General features: G+C 39.6%; 1 protein-coding gene and 1 non-coding gene across 2 annotated transcripts; one reads left to right on the top strand and one right to left on the bottom strand.

The window, feature by feature from the left end:
- The first annotated feature begins 1,200 nt into the window (after positions 1–1,200).
- Positions 1,201–14,247, top strand: LOC138999874 (zinc finger protein 420-like). The gene is given in 5 exon segments (XM_070402087.1): positions 1,201–1,271; positions 2,817–2,985; positions 8,756–8,788; positions 12,066–13,133; positions 13,136–14,247. Coding segments are annotated over 5 exon segments (1,587 nt in total). The 5' UTR covers positions 1,201–1,256; the 3' UTR covers positions 13,438–14,247.
- A 4,319-nt stretch (positions 14,248–18,566) lies between these two features.
- LOC139000412 (U6 spliceosomal RNA) lies at positions 18,567–18,676 on the bottom strand. Its single transcript, XR_011469589.1, has one exon. It is a non-coding gene; the product is annotated as a U6 spliceosomal RNA (small nuclear RNA).
- Between the last annotated feature and the right edge of the window lie 1,106 nt (positions 18,677–19,782).

The following is a 19,782-nucleotide window of genomic DNA, read 5'->3' as shown; positions in this document are numbered from 1 at the left end:
CCGCCTTTTTAAGCTTTAAACCTAGAAATACTTACATTAAAAAGAAACAACCCTAATTGTTTTTGGTTTTAAATCTATTGTGTGTAGTTCTGATTCTGAGCCCTGTATCCTTTTTACTTTCTATCATACTTGAGACATCCATTGGCACTTAGTAATATGAGGAGATCTCAGTGTGTCCTTGGTAAGGACATCAGTGATCTTTTTTTAAATACATTTTTATAGATTTAAGAGAGAGGAAGGGAGAGGCAGATTGAAACATCAATGATGAGAATCACTGATTACCTGCCTCCTGCACGCCCCCTACTGGGGATTGAGCCTGAAACCCATGCATGTGCTCTTTACTGGAAGTGAACCTGAGACCCTTCACTCTGAAGGCAGACACTCTCTCCGTTGAGTGAAACCTGATAGAGCACAATATCGATGATCTCAACAGTCAGAAGCTAGTTCTGTGAGTTGGTCCAGTGTTCAGCACCTCTTTCCTTACCTTCATGTGATTTGTACAATTAGTGTTTGTGAGCCACAAGGAAGCTGTTCCCCTAAGTCCCTCTTGTCCATTCTTTGAACTATTAAAGGATGGACTGGATTGAACTGGAACTTGGTTCCCTCTTAGCCCATCTATTCCTGAGCTGAAGTCATTTGATGAGCAAATTTCAGTAGCTAACTTTCCCCAGAGGCTTTAGCATGAAGATCTATTCTCTGTAATTTCCTGGGACAAGAGGAAGGAAATCTGCCTGGGAAACCTGCAGGTGTACAACTTCCTGCTTCATCCCCTCCCACTACCTAGAGGCCTCAGGGGTGCTGGGTCTGATATCTGGTACCCAGCGCTACTGAAAACAGCTCTGGGGGCGCTTCCCAGGCCCTAGGAGGGAACTAGTTAAAGATGGTATGTCATGGCCCCCGGTGCAGGCTTTTTCAGGGGAGGGAAGGGGTGTTGTGTTGAGTTTGAGCATGGAGCCGAGCAGTACATGCTCTCATTGCTGTAGGAGTTTGTGGAAGTCTTTGGAAGGACAGATACATGAAGATGGAAAAAGACAGGTCACAATGTGGTCTCTATGTAGGAGCTCATTGTTCCTGACACTCTCCTCTGACAAAGGACAGGAGGGGTGTCCTTTTCCTCGTTTCCAGGTCCTTCTGACTGAGTGTGAGGGGAGCTGATTAAGGGCCTGGGTCAACGCCTTTGAAGGCACGTTCTGTGACTCCTCAACATATTTTCACCTGAGGAAACATCCCAGACCCCTATCACAACCCGGAAACAAATGGCTGCTTCTCAGGTAAAAGATGTGTCCTATGTCAGAGGCTGTGTTTGCTTTTTCTTGAACATCTGTTGGTATGTTTCTCTTTCTCTTCCCACCCCTGTGTCTCCTCTGTTGCTGTGTTATAGTCTGTCCTGTTACCCACAACTGGCTGAGTCTCGGTGCTGCTTCTCCCTCTGCTCTGTCATCCCTAAACCCCCCTTTATATCCCTGCACTCGCTCCCCCCAATTCTTCCTTTCTGAACCTGTCTCTATCTGAAGCACCTCTCCCTTTGTTACCCCCATTTCTGTTCACCAGAACCCCTCTTCCTCTCAGCTCCCCTTCATCTCTCTAGGGCTTCTTCCTTTCCTCCATATTTCTCTACTTCTGATGTTCTTGCCTTTGCAGGTTGTTTTCCTTTCCTTATTTCTTTCCTTTTTTCTTATGATAATCAGTGTCTGCAGTTTTGATATTTCCCTCTGTTTCTAAAAATATGTTATATTGATTTCAGAATGGAAAGGAGAAGGAAAGATAGGAACATCATTGAGCAGAGAGAATCATTGATCAGCTGCCTCCTGCGCCCGCGCCCCCCCCCCCGCCCCCAGTGGGGATTGAGTTTGAAACCTGGAGTGTGTCCTGACCAGGAACGGAAACCAGCCCTCCTGGTTCATAGGTCAACACTCTCCCTCTGAGCCACACTGGCCAGGCTTTATTTCTCTACTTTGTTCCAGAGCCTTCTCTGCCTTCATTTTATGCAGCCTCCCCAAGGTCACAGAGCATTCCCACCTTTAATTAATGACTTTGAACTACTCAGAACACTCCTTTTGTGACAGATCCACCTGGGATGGCAGCCATGTGGAAACCTGCCTATTCCCAACATTCCTACTGGGATGAGGTCAGAGGCTCTTATGTCTTGAAGAAGGGAAATGTAGGTTTTAGGTTCAAGTGGCTGCAGCATAAGGTTTTGATCAGGGGTAAGAAAATGCACATTTGAATGCTAAGAATAGCTCAGAAATTGCTGAAAGAAGAGAAAATAAGAGACTTGCTCACTAGATTCGTATGAAAGAGTTGCTAGGTAAATATTCTGTTAGCTTACAGAACATGAGAGGAACACGTGGATTGACACTTGCATTGTCAATGTTTATATGTGATCATTTCCACATAGTTCTTTCTTTACTGAGATATTTTTGCCAGGAATGTCACAGCAGTGGTGACCTGAACTTCCATATGCCTCAGTCAGCTGATACCCATCGTTCAGTCCACCTGATAGTCACTTGGAAGAGGTGCTCCCCTCACTATAGAGTTAATAATCTCCCTTTCTCAGGAACAAGGGTGTAATAGTGATTTAATGAAAGTTGTGCAAAGACCATCACTTCACTTCTGGAAATGTCCCTCTTGTTAGTTTGCTTTGAGCTCAAGAATGTGTCTCTTTCACATTGATCTCCCTCTCCCCTCTCCCTCCTCCCTTCTCCCCCCTTCCCCCCTTGCCCCCCCTCGATCCAAACCTCTTCTAGCACTGTTTTCATTTTGAGTGACATTGTGAACTCTTCTGGTGACTTCTTGGTAACTGTCTTATCTTTCAGGGACCATTGACCTTCAAGGATGTGGCCATAGATTTCTCTCAGGAGGAGTGGGATTTCCTGGATCCAGCTCAGCGGAAATTGTACCTGGATGTGATGTTGCAGAACTACAGCAACCTGATGTTTGTGGGTAAGAATGACTTCCTTCCTGAGTTCCTACTCCATCTTCAGGGTTTTGTTTCCTTTGTTATTTTAACGTCTTCTGCTTTCTGTGCTAGATTCTTGAGCTCAAGGAAGAAATTGGGCACTAGCTGTTTGGCTTATTGCGTAGATCACCGGCCTACAGACTTTACGGTCCCAGGTTTGATTCTGTTCAAGGCCAATGCCCGGTTTGTTGGTTCACTCCCCAGTAGAGGGCATGCAGGAGACATCCTGTCAATGGCTCTCTCATCATTGATGTTTCTATCTCTCTCTTCCTCTCCCTTCTCCTCTGAAAGCAATAAAAAAAAATATGATTTTTAAAAAGGGAACACATTGGGGGACCTTGGATGTAGAAAATTTTGTGATATATATGAATTAGGAACTCAGAGTTTGCACACTTTACATGTTGTCTACTGTAATTAAGGTACTATCAGAAAATAATATTTGACAACAACTGGAAGATGGCGGCATAGGTAAACACCAGAGATTACTGCCACAAGCAACCACTTCAAAAATACAACTAAAAGACAGAACGGACATCACCCAGAACCACAGGAAGGCTGGCTGAGGAGAGACTTTTCAACTAGAAGGAAAGAAAACAGCATACCGAGGCTCAGAGGAGGCGCAGTGTGGAAAATACAAAGGTACCGAGGTGCGCGCGCAAAGCGGGCTGGTGGCTGAGGGCGCCGTTGTCGTTTTCAATCAGGAGGGAGTCTCAGGCTCTGAGCTCCAGATCCGGGCAAGTCTCTAGGGACTCAGACTCAAACGGAAGAAGCAGGATTGTGTGGCATCAGTTGGAACGTGAGGGCAGCTTTCTCTCTGAGATTTGCAGCAGTTGCTGGGGCTCTGAGAAGCAGAGCCTCTGGGAACGGGACTGAGAGCAGCCATAAGCGCTCCCTCCGCCCCCCCTGTTGATCCCACACCACCCAATCCCTGCGCAGAGCCATTTGCCGGATAGCTTCAGGCAAAGGCTAGATTAGCACCACTCCAGAGGACAGAAGTTTTCAGGGCAGACACAGCTGATTCTCACTGCCAGTCGGCCTGGTGGTCAAATCTCTCTAGTATTAACTACAACAATCAAGGCTCAACTAGAACAAGACTGCGCACAAAGACCACAAGGGTGTGCACCAAGAAAGCAGAAAAAATGCGGAGACAAAAAAACATGACAGAAATGGAGGATATAGAGCTAAAAAACGCAATTTTGAGAGCTTGCAATAATGTGCTAGAAGCTGCCAATAAACTTGATGAGAGCGTCACGAAAACTAATGAGACCCTCGATGTTATGATAAAGAACCAACTAGAAATTAAGCATACACTGACTGAAATAGAGAATATTATACAGACACCCAATAGCAGACCAGAGGAGCGCAAGAATCAAGTCAAATTTTTGAAATGCGAAGAAGCAAAAAACACCCAACCAAAAAAGCAAAATGAAAAAAGAATCCGAAAATACGAAGATAGTAAAAGGAGCCTCTGGGACAGCTTCAAGTGTACAAATATCAGAATTATAGGGGTGCCAGAAAATGAGAGACAGCAAGATATTAAAAACCTATTTGAAGAAATAATGGCAGAAAACTTCCCCCACCTGGTGAAAGAAATGGACTTACAGGTCCAAGAAGCGCAGAGAACCCCAAACAAAAGGAATCCAAAGAGGACCACACCAAGACACATCATAATTAAAATGCCAAGAGCAAAAGACAAAGAGAGAATCTTAAAAGCAGCAAGAGAAAGACAGTTACCTACAAGGGAATACCCATACGACTGTCAGCTGATTTCTCAACAGAAACTTTGCAGGCCAGAAGGAAATGGCAAGAAATATTCAAAGTGATGAATACCAAGAACCTACAACCAAGATGACTATCCAGCAAAGCTATCATTCAGAATTGAAGGTCAGATAAAGAGCTTCACAGATAAGGAAAAGCTAAAGGAGTTCATCACCACTAAACCAGTATTATACGAAATGCTGAAAGGTATCCTTTAAGAAGAGGATGAAGAAAAAGGTAAAGATACAAATTATGAACAACAAACATGCATCTATCAACAAGTGAATCTAAGAATCAAGTGAATAAATAATCTGATGTACAGAATGAACTGGTGATTATAATGAATCAAGGACATAGAAAGGGAATGGACTGACTATTCTTGGAGGGGAAAGGGGAATGGGAGATGCGGGAAGAGACTGGACAAAATTGTGCACCTATGGATGAGGACAGTGGGTGGGGAGTGAGGGCGGAGGGTGGGGCGGGAACTGGGAGGAGGGGAGTTGTGGGGGGAAAAAAAAGAGGAACAAATGTAATCTGAACAATAAAGATTTAATAAAAAATAAAATAATGGCAGTGGAAAATAAAAAAAAAAAATAATATTTTAGAAAATTATTTTCTGGAATATTCTAACATTCTACCATGTCTCCTGGCCAGAGGACAAACTAGATTGAAATGGGAAAGCCTCTATCAAAATTCACACTCCATTTTCTTTTATTTTTGATTTTTTAAGATTTAGTTGATTTCAGGGAGGATGGGAGAGTGAGAGAGACATACGAACTTCAGCTGGGCATTGATTTTTTTGTGTGTGCCCTGTCCATATGGGTGGGTATAACTTTGTGAATTCGTGTTCTCTGTGTAAATCACCAGGTATGGAATCATTGTGTTACCTGGTACTTGTTTGTAAATACTGGAAAACCCTCCATTGTGTTTTGTTAGTGGCTGCACCAGTGTTTTTATAATTTTGCTGACAGTGTATAAGTGTTCTCATTTCTCCACTTCATTGGTAATACATGTCGTTGGCATCCTGTTAGGTGTTTGTTAGTATTTCATGGTGGTGTCCATTTGCATTTCTCTGATGATGAATGAGTTGCACATCATTTAATATGTCCATTGCCCATCTTTATGTCCAGCTTGGGAAATGTATATTCAGGTCCTCTGCCCATTTTTCAATCATATTGTCTTTTTGCTGTTAAGTTGTGTGAGTTCCTTATATATTTTGAATCTTTAGCTTTTGAGAATGTAATATTGCTGGGCTTTTGTTGTTGTTGTTAATTGTTGGTTTCTTTGGTATGCCAAACTTATTCTTCTGTAGTCTCATTTCTTCATTTTTTTAGCTTCTTTGTTATGGCTAGGAGGATACATCCAAACCAGTATTTTTTAAAAAAATATATTTTATTGAGTTTTTACAGAGAGGAAGGGAGAGAGAGAGTTAGAAACATCGACGAGAGAAACATCAATCAGCTGCCTCCTGGACATCTCCTACTGGGGATGTGCCTGCAACCCAGGTACATGCCCTTGACCAGAATCGAACCTGGGACCTTTCCGTCCGCAGGCCGACGCTCTATCCACTGAGCCAAACCGGTTTCAGTCCAAACCAGTATTTTTAAGAGTGATGGCAGGCAAGGTTCATTGACTCTGCTTTCTTCCTGTGTTTTCATGGTGTCAGATCTCCTATTTTAGTTCTTTATCCATGCTTTGTTCATTTTGGTTCATGGCCTATGAACGGGTCTAGTTTTACTATTTTTGCATGAATTTGTTCCATTTTTCTCGAACTACTTGGTGAAGAATCTGTCTTTACCTCTTGTGTATTCTTGCCTTCTATCTTACAGATTAGTTAACTGTATAGCTTTGGACATTTAAAAAATTGTGTTACTTCTTTTTTCATGTTGATTTGCAGAAGGTTTCTATTATAGATATTAAGTACTTATCAGATGATATGCTTTGCAGACATTTCTTCCCATTTTGCAGCTTGTATTTTGATAGGGATTGCTTTGAATGTTTAGGTCACTTTGGGTACTAATGACAGCTGATACTTTTTAGCATTTCAGAGTAGGGTCACGGAATGTGTTTTCCAACTTATTGATTTGCTCTTTGATTACAGCCATCAATGTGTGTGTGTGTATATATTTTCTTTTCTTAATCCTCACACAATTGCTTTTTTTTCATTGATTTTTAACGAGAGTGGTAAGTAGAGAGGGGTAGAAACAGAGATGGAGAATAAAATATTGTGTGAGAGACACATTATTTGGCTTCCTCACATGACCCAAATGGGGTTGAAATCAAACCTGCCACCATTTGGGGAAGGGGCCCATGCTCAATCACTGAGACATACTGCAGAGGGCAGTCAGTAGTATTGTATACTTTACAGCGTACAAGTCATGCACCTTCTCAGGGAATAAGCTGTTAATATTTTATTTTCCATTATGCTGTTAATCATGTAAATATATATTTACTTTGTTGTTCTATATTAATTTCTGTTCCTGTACAGAGACACAGCTAATTTCATTGATTGGTTTAAATACCATGCTTTCAGAAATGAATTATACATATATATATACACATCTCTATATCTCTATATACATATGTATATATATTTTTAGAAATGTGGAGTCTGTGATTTACAATACAGAATTCTGTCACATCTTAGCAGAAATCATTTTATTTATTTTCTATTTTTCGTTGTCACCATGGATCTACTTAGAATATCTTTTTTAAAAAATATATTTTATTGATTTTTTAACAGAGAGGAAGGGAGAGGGACAGAGAGCTAGAAACATCGATGAGAGAGAAACATCGATCAGCTGCCTCCTGCACATCCCCCACTGGGGATATGCCCGCAACCAAGGTACATGCCCCTGGCGGGATTCGAACCTGGGACCCTTCAGTCTGCAGGGCAACGCTCTATCCACTGAGCCAAACCGGCTTCGGCTACTTAAAATATCTTACGGTAATAACAATGTACCTGAAATCATATTTTAATGTTGTTTGTCTTACAGAAGAGATGTAAGATTTTATTCTTTTTTTTAAAAATACATTTCTTATGTTATTTTATAGAAGAAGGAGATGGGGAGAGAGTTAGAAACATCCATGATGAGAAAGAATCACTGATTGACCACCTCCTGCAGACCCCATCGGGACAATATAGGCATGTGTCCTGACTAGGAATTAACCTGTGACCTCGTGGCTAATAGATAGACGCTTAACTACTGAGCCATTCAGGTTGGACGATTCCTTTTATTTTCCAAAGTTATACAACAGAAATCAAAGTGATATGTGTTTCTTTAATAGAACACCACAAATTTTTATATTTCTGTATATTTTCCATATATAAGGCATCTTTATATGTTCATATGTTATTGTTGTGTAGAATTTTTAAATTATCTCCAGAATTATATTTCTTATGGATTTGTTATAGGGCAGGTCTAATAATGAGATGGTCTAACAACGAGAATGTTTTAGAGCTGGAAAAATTTTTTCCTCTCCATTGTTTATCATCTGTTCTGTCAATATTTTTGTTGGATGGTTTTTGTTCATTTTTTAGTTCCATGTTTTATTTCATGCCCTTTTTCCCCGCAATATTTTTCTGCGTAGAAACCCCCTAAATGATCCTAGAGGAGCTGCGTTTTTCAAGAGGAATTATATTTTTATGTTTTCACATAGTACTCTGGGACTCCTGATATTTTCATTGTTTATTTTATCTGTTCTCATGTTTATATTCATTCTACTTAGATTTCAGTGAGCTGCTTGCATTTGTATGTCACTTTCTCGAATTGTCAGGATCTTAATTTTTTATATTAGCTACCTACTCTTTTTCACTGTTTTGTCTCTATAGGGTCCCCTTGGTGGTCGATTTGTTAGTATCTTTGGAGTTCCTTAAATTCTCTTCACACTATACATGTTTGTTGGCTTCTCTAAATTAAAATGTTAATGAATTATAATTTTAATGATTTCTGTACAAATTCTTTGATTATTTAATTACTATTTTTTTAATGTATCTTTATTGATTTCAGAGAGGAAAGGAGAGGGAGAGAGAGATAGAAACATCAGTGAAGAGAGAATCATCGATCGGCTGCTTCCTGTATGATCGGGGATCGAGCCTTCAACTCAGGCCTGTGCCCTGATGTGGAACCAGACCGTGACCTCCTAGTTCATAGGTTGAAGCCCAACCACTGAGCCATCACTGCCAGGCAAATTCTTTGATGTTTTGAGTTGATCATGTCTTTCATTCATGATTCTACTGTATTTTTTAATTCAGGTATTATGTATTACAATTTCCACTTTCGGTGTGGTATTTATAAAGTACTTTCTCAGTATATTTTTATTTTGGTTACATAATATTTTGGTGATTTTGTGTAGATTTCTTTTCATTTTCTTCTATTTGGCTTTAAGATTTTCCATTGTTTTTGAGATAATTAATATATTTCCATTAATGTAGTGCCAGTTTGATTATATTTAATTTGTTTTCCTGATGGTACACTTTTTCTGTTTTTTTCATGACTTGATATCTTTTGTTGGTTCCTGAATTAGAAAATAGCAGGCTTTTGAACATGATTTCTATAGGAGGAAACTAATAACCATCTGTGGAACAAATTCTACTTTCAGTCAACGCTGTTTTTAGGATCTGTATTCTTGGTTCGGTTGTCTGTTTAATTTCCCAGTTAAAATGTTGTCTTTCTTTCTCAGACCTGCCGTATCTTTCATTCTTGATATAAAGCTTCAGTATCAGAGTCTTTGTGGTGCTCGAACAGTTTCTCATTGTGTCTTTCTAGCAGCCACTACAAGGCACTCACCGTGTACCTCCATTCTGTTCACACTCTGTATCATGCACAAGAGACACTTGTTACTCAAGATGCTTCAAAACAGGGAGATCATTGAAAACGCACTTCCCTCCTCTCTCTCTCTCTCCAGCGAAGAAACTGGGAATTGGGAGTGTTTTCATAATATTGTCATTGTGTGCCAGGGGGTTTGAGCAGATATGATCGGCAAATGTAAGCAACTGTTTGTCCCTCTTTGATGTGAGTTTTCCTCACTTTACCTACCTAGAGCTTTTGTTGAATTCTTCACTAGCTCTTGGAGTACTCAAAAATGTCATTTGGTGTATAGTTGATGGTAACTTCAAAGTGCACTCACCTGATTGTGAAAACTGAAAATTTGTTTCCTTTCAGCTATGTCATCTGAATATGACCAGGCATTTATGCCAAATACCGGAATACAAGAATTATTCTCTGAAATGATATTGGTAAGATATAAAAGGTGTCGTTTTGATGATCTACACTTAATGAAAGTTTCGGTATTTGAGGAAGAATGTGATGAGAAGAGAGGTTTTAGTATAAACAGAACTAATCTGGAACAGTTATCATAATAAAATTGTTGTTACCTATACAGGTCAAGTGTATTATGCATTTGAGAAATTTCCCATTTTAAAGTCAGTTACATTGGCAGATCAGTGTGTTTCTGTATGTGAAAGTTGAAAACAACTTTTAATATTATGCATTCTTCGAAAGGAAATCTGGGTAAAGTAGGAATTCACATAATCATTTGAATTTTGTAAAATGTAGGGTGGGAGTAAACTTTCATACAATCATTTCTAAAATGTAGAGATTTACAATATACCTATGAAATTGAAATGGGCTCAATTGGGCAATCATTATCACTTTTATATTGTTACATATTTTTATGGAATTCAGAGAAGAAGGGAGAGAGATGGAAACATCAGTGATGAGAGGGAATCATTGATTGGATGCCTCCTACATGCCCCCCACTGAGGATGGAGTCCGCAACCTGAGCCTGTGCCCTTGACTGGAATCAAACCCTGGTCCCTTCCATCTGCTTGCCAAAGCTCTATCCACTGAGCTTAACCAGCTAGTGCTTTTATTTTTTTATTCAAAAATATATATTTTTAAATTCAGAGAGGCAGGGAGATGAAGAGAGAGAGGCAAATATTAGTGATAAGAGAGAATCATTGACTGGCTGCCTCCTGCATTCTCACACTGGAGAATTCCAAGTGAGCATTCCGAGTGATTTCAAGGCCGGGACTGGTTCCCTGGTAAGGAATGGAACCGACCTTCTGGTTCAAACTTTGAGACTGAACAATTGAACTATGCTGGCTGGGCAATTTTGTAATGTTTTTTTTTGTTTGTTTGTTTGTTAATATATTTTATTGGGTTTTTTTTAAAGAGGAAGGGAGAAGGATAGAGAGTTAGAAACATCGATGAGAGAGAAACATTGATCAGCTGCCTCCTGCACACCCAGTACTGGTAATGTGCCCGCAACCAAGGTACATGCTCTTGACCAGAATCGAACCTGGGACCCTTCAGTCTGCAGTACGACACTCTACCCACTGAGGCAACTGGTTAGGACTGCCAGTCTTTTAAACAAAGATTTATTATTCTTCCTCAATTATTGTTTGAATTTAATTTTGTCTATAACTTTATTTTTTTTAATATTTTTTATTGATTTTTTACAGAGAGGAAGGGAGAGGGATAGAGAGTTAGAAACATCGATGAGAGAGAAACATCCATCAGCTGCCTCCTGCACACCCGCTACTGGGGATGTGCCCACAATCAAGGTACATGCCCTTGACCGGAATCGAACCTGGGACCCTTCAGTCCACAGGCCGATGCTCTATCCACTGAGCCAAATCAGGGCAGATTTTGTCTATAATTTAAATAAATTAGGAGAGCTTTTGTTATACAACCATCTTGGTTTAATGAGTATCACAAAATGGTTATTATCGAATAAGTGTACATGTTTAATGAAATTATAACTGCCATTAAAGGCCTTTCTATCTCCCATTACTACCAGAGTACACATAATGGAGACAGAAGTTATCAGTGGAATGAGTCATACCTTAATCATCAGAGATTCAAACGTGCAGAGGACCATTATGAAAGTGGAAGGGTCTGTGACAAAAAATGTGAGGTTATTCTTATTGTGGAGAAGACACACAAAGGAAGTCACTGTGTCCAGTCTTTTCAGCAGTTTACAAATTACACTGAACAAGAGAATATTCATATTGGAGAGGAGTCTTACAAATGGAATCATTGTGGTATAAACTCCAGTCAAATACTCAACACAAATGAAGTGAAAAAAATCCATAGTGGAGAAAAACCTAATAAATGTAAAGATTCTGGAAAAACATATAAGTGGCATTCAGGTTGCACGCTAAAGCAGAAAATTCATACTGGACTGAAGTCTTACAAATGTACAGCATGTGGCAAAGCCTTTAAATGTCATTCATCTCTTGTTGTACATGAGGGAAGAATTCATACTATTGCGAAATCTTACAAACTCAGGGAAAATGGAAAAGGCTTTAGTCAGTCCTCAGTACATAGTCAACATTATGGAGATCACATGGGAGAAAAGTTTTATAAATGTTCAGAATGTGACAAAGCCTTTAGCCGACACTCAACCCTTAGTATTCATCAGAGAGTTCATAGTGGACAGAAGCCGTATAAATGTAGAGAATGTGGCAAAGCCTTTAGGTGGTCCTCAGATCTTACTAAGCATCAGAGAGTTCATACTGGAGAGAAGCCATATAAATGTAGACAATGTGGCAAAGCGTTTAGCCGACTCTCAACCCTTCGTATTCATCAGATAATCCACACTGGAGAGAAGCCGTATAAATGTAGAGAATGTGGCAAAGCATTTAGCCGACCCTCAGCCCTTCATATTCATCAGATAATCCACACTGGAGAGAAGTCGTATAAATGTAGAGAATGTGGCAAAGCGTTTAGCCGACCCTCAACCCTTTGTATTCATCAGATGATCCACACTGGAGAGAAGCCATATAAATGTAGAGAATGTGGCAAAGCCTTTAGATGGTCCTCAGATATTACTAAGCATCAGAGAGTTCATACTGGAGAGAAGCCTTATAAATGTAGAGAATGTGGCAAAGCCTTTAGATGGTCCTCAGATATTACTAAGCATCAGAGAGTTCATACTGGAGAGAAGCCTTATAAATGTAGAGAATGTGGCAAAACCTTTAGATGGTCCTCAGATGTTACTAAGCATCAGAGAATTCATACTGGAGAGAAGCCGTATAAATGTAGAGAATGTGGCAAAGCCTTTAGTGGTTCCTCCTCCCTTAGTAGACATCAGAGAATACATACTGGAGTAAAGCCTTATAAATGTAGAGTATGTGGCAAAGCCTTTAGACTGGCTCCATACCTTATTTATCATCAGAAAATGCACACTGGAGAGAAGCCTTATAAATGTAGATAATGTGGCAAATCCTTTTGCTGGTCCTCAAGGCTTAATGAACATCATCGAATTCACACTGGAGAGAAGCCTTATACAAGTAAAGAATGTGGCAAAACCTTTGGCTGGTTCTCAAACCTTAATAAGCATCAGAGATTTCACACCAGAGAGAAGCTTTATATGCGTAGAGAATATGGCAAAGTCTTCACGGTCTCATCAAACTTACTAACCATCAGATAATTCATACTGGAGAGAAGCCTTATAAATGTAATGAATGTGGCAAAGTCTTTAGCCAGTCCTCATCCCTTACTTATCATCAGAGAGTTCACACTGGAGAGAAGCCTTATAAATGTAGAGAATGTGGCAAAGCATTTTGCTGGTCTTCATCCCTTATTAATCATCAGAGAGTTCACACAGGTGAGAAAAATTATAAATATAGAGAATGTGGCAAATCCTTTGGCAGGTCCTCAGACTTTTCTAAGCATCAGAGAGTTCACACTGGAGAGAAGCCTTATAAATAGAGAATATAACAGCCTTTCACCAATGTTCCTCCCTTACTATACAGTAGAGTTCATACTTAAGAGAAGACTTACGGATGTGAGGAGTGTTGTAAGTCCTTTATGAGCTATAAGAACTTACTGAACATCATGGAATTGATACTGGCAAGAAGCCTTATGAATGTGAAATGTGCAGAAAAACCTTTAAAAGCTATTTATGTCTTACTGTACCTGAGAGACTTCGTACTAAAGAGAGTCCTTACAAATGTAGAGAGTGCGCTGGACCCTTTACCCACAGCTCAAAATTTACTGAACATCAGAGTTTTTATAGTGGAAGAAAGCCTTAACCTGTAGAAAATGTGAGAAAGCCTTTAACCTGAGGTCTAATCTTTTCAACATTTTAGGTATCATAGTAAAGAGAAGCAGCAATAAAGTTTTCATCTAAGGATTTAAGCTTCAATGATTGAAGCTACATTGAGGATGATAAAGTAAGGTCTGACAAATTATGAGGCATATGTCTAAGTGTATATCCTCATTTTTATCTCATACAACATCTCATAATTATTACTGGATTGATGCCCAACAGAAGGAAAGAATGTGACAAAGCTTACTATGCAAACCTTACCCTACATCACAATTCATACTGAGGAGAAACAATACAAATGTAAACATTGTCCTAAAGTCTTTAATCAACATCTGTAACTTATTCCTCACATTGGAATTTATTCTAGACAGAAACCTTAGAACTGAAGAATGTGGGAAATCATATAGTTGGACCTACAGCCTCAGTCTTATCAGGGATTGAAATTGGGTAGAAATTGTACATTCATAATATAGGAGGAATGACTTTTGTTTAAAATATAGAGTTTATAAAACTTCAAGGAATTTATGCCTTAAAGTGACTTTAAAGATGTCAAAACTTTATCCAAGTTTTTAATTGATTATGAATTTTAAAGTATCACTGAATTCACACTAGATTGGTAGCCAAAATGCCTTTCAGGTATTGCTGTAAATCAGTACACTCAGTGTACTCCAAACTTTAAATGTAGTTAGGTAATATTTGTATACTTGAATATATCAAAAGAATTGATGTTTTCAAATGTACAATTAACTTCGAGTGTTATTTCATTTATATTGAAATCATTTGAAGTCTTTTGAAAAGAATAAAATGTAATTCTATTTCCATATCACTTGATGCTGCTATGTGTTATTCCTGGTGTATGTGTGATATCATGGGGTTGATTGTTTCTGTCTTAAAGATCCATGAGCTGTTGTATATTATATGGACCTTACTTGTGTACACTTTCCCATGGAATATTGGGTACTTTGTAAGGCACACTATTTTTTTCTGTTAAAGAATAATCCTACTGAATAAATCTTTTAAAATATTTCTTGCGCTTTGTAAATGATGTCACCAGATTTACTTCCTTTTCTTTGCCAATGTGTTCAGCTGAAAACGTTTTGAGGGTCACATGTCAATTTGTGGTTGTGACATTTAGGTGATCAGAGCTACTTTCAGGACAGTGCTGACTGTGTAATAGATTTTCCACAATTAAGAGGAATATTGCAATACCCGTGACATTGTGATACCCAGGATACAGAATTGGCATGAACTCTGCATATGGAGAGAGGACACCTTTCCGCAGCTTCACTGCTAGCTGAACTCAGAAAAATTAATTCTGTTTCTTGCATGTACCGTTTCCCGTTCCTCTTTGGTTTTTCACTTTGTCTTCAAGGCTGCCAGTCATTTTGTAGTGCTATGACCACAGCATGTAAAGCTCTTCCTCTCTCACATCAGCCTTTCAATCCCCTGTAATTTCCACTCAGTAGTTTGGAATTTATAATGCAATAACTGACATTAGAATTTGGCAAATGTTTTGCTTTATATTCATGAAGTAGGTAGCCCATGATTTGGGTTCTCATGTTGACACCTATAATTTTGGGTTTTTTAAAATATATTTTATTGATTTTTTACAAAGAGGAGGGGACAGGGATAGAGAGTTACAAACATCGAGGGAGAGGGACCAAGACTTAGAAACATCGATGAGAGAGAAACATCCATTAGCTGCCACCTGCACGCCCCCTACTGGGGATGTGGCCACAACCAAGGTACATGCCCTTGACCGGAATCGAACCTGGGACCGTTCAGTCTGCAGGCCAACACTCTATCCACTGAGCCAAACCGGTTAGGGCGACACCTATAGTTTTTAATACTAAGTTTTGGAATACTACAAATTGGCATCTTTGTACTTAGAATGATTTTTCTTGTCCTTATTTTCATTGGAAACAATAGTTTCTCATTGTTATCCTATTAACTTCTTTATTGGGATGGAATTAACCTATGTTATACCAGTTTTACTGTCACTTTTTAAAATGTACATTTTTATTGATACTGATTTTAGGGAAGAAGGGAGAGGGAGAGACATAGAAACATCAACGATGAGAGAATCTATTCTCTTGAATGTAGCCTAATGTTGGTCATTCTTTCTAGAGGAACCCCAGAGAACATGGCTGCATTGCAGTTGAAACCTTTTATTATTTTGGATGCAAAGTTATTTTGTATACTCACAGCCTGACCAGAGGTATGTCCATTGGCATTAGCTGTCCCTGGAGTATTTTCCAACCCATCACTGTAAGTTACAGGGATAGCAGGTAAGCAGAAATTAAAATTAAAACCGCACAGTTATTACTTCTGCAGTGCTCAGTGCTGAATGTGTACAAGGTGGTAAATATCAGTTCCTATGCATATGCTCACCCAAAGGACTGACAAAGTCATTGCAGAAACAAGATGTTAAATATTATTATTCTTTTTGACATACCCATGGAGCATTCGTATGTATATATATCTGCTGATATTTTGTGATTGGAACTCATCTGGGCCAGGGGCTGTATGAATTTGTTCTGTTTCAGGAAATACTAACTGTACTGGTTAATCAGATTTTGTAACCAAAGAAAACAGGATAATTTCAAGAGAAACATCAAAAGTGCTTTATTCAAGGTAATTTCCATTGCTAGCTACACATTTCCTCCATCTTTCAGTGAATTTGTGGATACTGTCCAAATAGATTTTTTCTGGTTTTGAGACAAACCATTCAGATACCCAATTTTCCACTTTTTTGTACGTTTTTAAGTACCTCTCAGAAAGTATGTGTTCCATCGATCAGAACAAGTGGTAATCTGAAGGATCAAGGTCTGGTGAATATGGCGGGTGATTTAATACTTCCCAGGCAATATCTTTTAAAGTGTCTTTAACTGGTTTTGAAGTGTGTGATGGTGCATCATCAGGAAGCAAAATTACTTTGCCGTGTCTTCTGGCTCATTCTGGTCATTTTATGATCAAAGCGTGGTTCAAATTGACCTGAACATTCTTTTTCTTTCACATTGAAATCATCACTTTTAAAGCGATTAAACCAGCATTCACACGTATCTTGAGATGGAGCATGTTCACCATAAGCTTCCCATAGTATAACGTAACGTTCAGCAGCACTTTTCTTCAAAATAAAGTAATGAATTCAAACTACCCACAAATGCTCTTTTTTTGGCACGAAATTTGACGTTTTTCAGCTTAAAAATATCTATGATAGTAACACTTCAGAAAATGTGACAAAGTTTTGAACATTGCTGTCAATACAACAAAATAGCATGCATATCAAATCGCACATACACTGAGTGGCCAGATTATTATGACCACCCCATCAGTACAATGAAGGGAATTAGTAATGCAAATAGTTATAATAAAACCTTGACAGTATTGCTTAGGAAGTTTTTAATATTCAGTATTTTTGGAAGTGTCAATGAAGTACTGATGGGGTGGTCATAATAACCTGGCCGGTCATAATCTGGCCACTCAGTGTATATCACCATATGTGTAACTCCATCTATTTCAAAAATCCGAATTATTAACAGCCATTTCAGATGAAAGTAAAGGGTTGGGAAAAAAGTTATTTCATCTCTACCTTTGGGCCCCAAAGAAACTACTCTGCAGAGTAATTTGCTCTAGTGAGAGCTCTAATCCTGGACAGTGTACTTATAATAGGCATGAAGATAACTGTGCTCAGGGTTAGCTGACCCACGTGGAAGTGTCGCCTTTTGGTGAAGTCAGCAGGTAAAGAGTTTTTTATTCCATAGAAATTTGTTTTGGAAGGAAAAGTAAAAAGGAGACATTCTTCATTATTATCAATGGCCCATTAATGACATTGTAGAGACTACTAAACAACTTTCATTTGGCAATATTCTCTCCGAACACAAAGACTTCAAAGATCACAACTTACTATCAATATATTCTGTTGAAAAATACATTAAAATTTCTCTCCCACAGTGTTGGAAGGTACCTTATGTTATCAGGTGCCTACCCGTGAATGGACATCTGTGTCCATCTCTGACACTTCTTTCATCTACAATAGAAAACAGACTTTTCAAAAATGAACAATCCAAACATCATAAATAGACAGCCATCCGAATACATTGGTGCGGCCTGTCAAATGAATGTTATTCCTAATATTAGTAGTAATTAATAATAATAGGCTTCTGTCAACCCTGCATATATGTATCACAGCTATTAATATTACTGACTGTGTATTATATATCCTTATACTGTTACAAAATATAATACTAAACAATATATAAGAAGTAAAACAAAACCTGAATCATAATAAGAAGTTTATTGTGCCAGGCCAGTGTGGCTCAGTTATTGAGCATAGACCTAGGAACTGGGAGGTCAGGGTTCCATTCCATGTTGGTGCACATGCCAGGCTTGTGGGCTCCATCCCCAGGGAGGGACATGCAGGAGACAGCTGACCCAGGATTCTTGGTCATCATTCATGTTGGTCTCTCTCCCTCTCCTTTCCTCTCTAAGATGAATAAAAATCTATTATTTAAAAAAATTGCTTGTTTTACTTAATAAAGGCCCAAAAGACTTGACTGCACTTTACATTATTTTCACTTTAGAAAAAAAACTGGCCTTGATTGCCGTCCAAGGTTAGTTACAGTTTTTCTCCAACCCCAATGGTCCATTATTTATGAAGAAAAACACTAAGACTGAGCCTTCCTAGAACGTAGCCTTCCCAGTACCAGAGCACCTCAATATCCTACAAAAAGTTGGTTCCTTAATACTTCCTTTGGATTGATTTATGTCCCAATCAGTATATATACATGAAAAGGGGATACATGCTAGCTTCACGAATTTGCGTGTCATCCTTGCGCAGGGGCCATGCTAATCTCTGTATCGTTCCAATTTTAGTATATGTGCTGCCGAAGCGAGCACTGAAAATCTTTTTAACTAAAAGCAGTTTATAGCAGGTAGTCGGGTCCTAGACAAGAATCTTTCCTAACAAGAGGGAATCCTTACCTAAGCCTGTCTCTTGTCTTTTGCCACCAGGATAACATTCCTTTGGAATATCAGGGTAACTCCCCCTTTTCCAGAGCTCTCAGGACACAACCAGTGCACCAGGGGGGAACTGTAAACCCTCTCATTGTTATTATGTTAATTGTTCACTGTTAAGGTTTGTACACTTATATGAAAGACAAGTATCACCAATAAATTTCATAGAATCCACTTGCATCTTCTCTTTTAATTATCCTATATAATAAAAGGTTAACATGCAAATTGACTGAACTGCAGAATGATCAGTTGCTATGACATGCACTGACCACCAGGGGCAGACACTCAATGCAGGAACTGCCTCCTGATGGTCAGTGTACTCCCACAGGGAGAGCACCGCTCAGCCAGAAGGTGGGCTCACGGCTGGTGAGCGCAGTGGTGGTGGTGGGAGCCTCTCCCGCCTCCACGACAGCACTAAGGGTGTCTGACTGCTGGCTTAGGCCTGTTCCCTGGGGTGAGCGGGCCTAAGCCATCAGTCAGACATCCTCCGAGGGTTCCTGGACTGCAAGAGGGCGCAGGTTGGGCTGAGGGGAACACCCCTCACCTGGAGTGCACGAATTTTGCGCACTGGGCCTCTCGTCTATAATAATGAAAGCATAATATGCAAGTAAACTGATGTACCAAACAGCAGAATGACTGCCTGGACATCCTTCTGGATGACCATGCTATGTCACCAACTGGTGCCTGGGCATCCAAGAAGATGAGATGAGATTCATCGGGGGCCTGGCTATGGCTCCATGATTGCCCTGTGGAAGGAGGCCCAGGCCACCAGCTGGCGAGGAGATCAATCAATCAGGGAGCTCCAGGATCACCCCAAAGAGGGAAGCCCAGGCCACTGAAGCTGGGGAGGACAACAATCCATCACAGAGTCTCTCTGGGTGAGCAGAGCCTACTTATTTGCAGGATGGCTTGCGGGCCTCCCGGAATGTGATAGACCACAGGCCAAGCTGAGGGACCCCCACCCCCAAGTGCACAAATTTCATGCACTA

This window comes from Myotis yumanensis, unplaced genomic scaffold, assembly GCF_028538775.1.
Source record: "Myotis yumanensis isolate MYYU_CA2020_CCGP unplaced genomic scaffold, mMyoYum1.0.hap1 SCAF_23, whole genome shotgun sequence".
NCBI classification, from domain to species: Eukaryota; Metazoa; Chordata; class Mammalia; order Chiroptera; family Vespertilionidae; genus Myotis; species Myotis yumanensis.
Note: the sequence above shows the minus strand (reverse complement) of the source record. Positions and strands in the feature narration are given on the sequence as shown.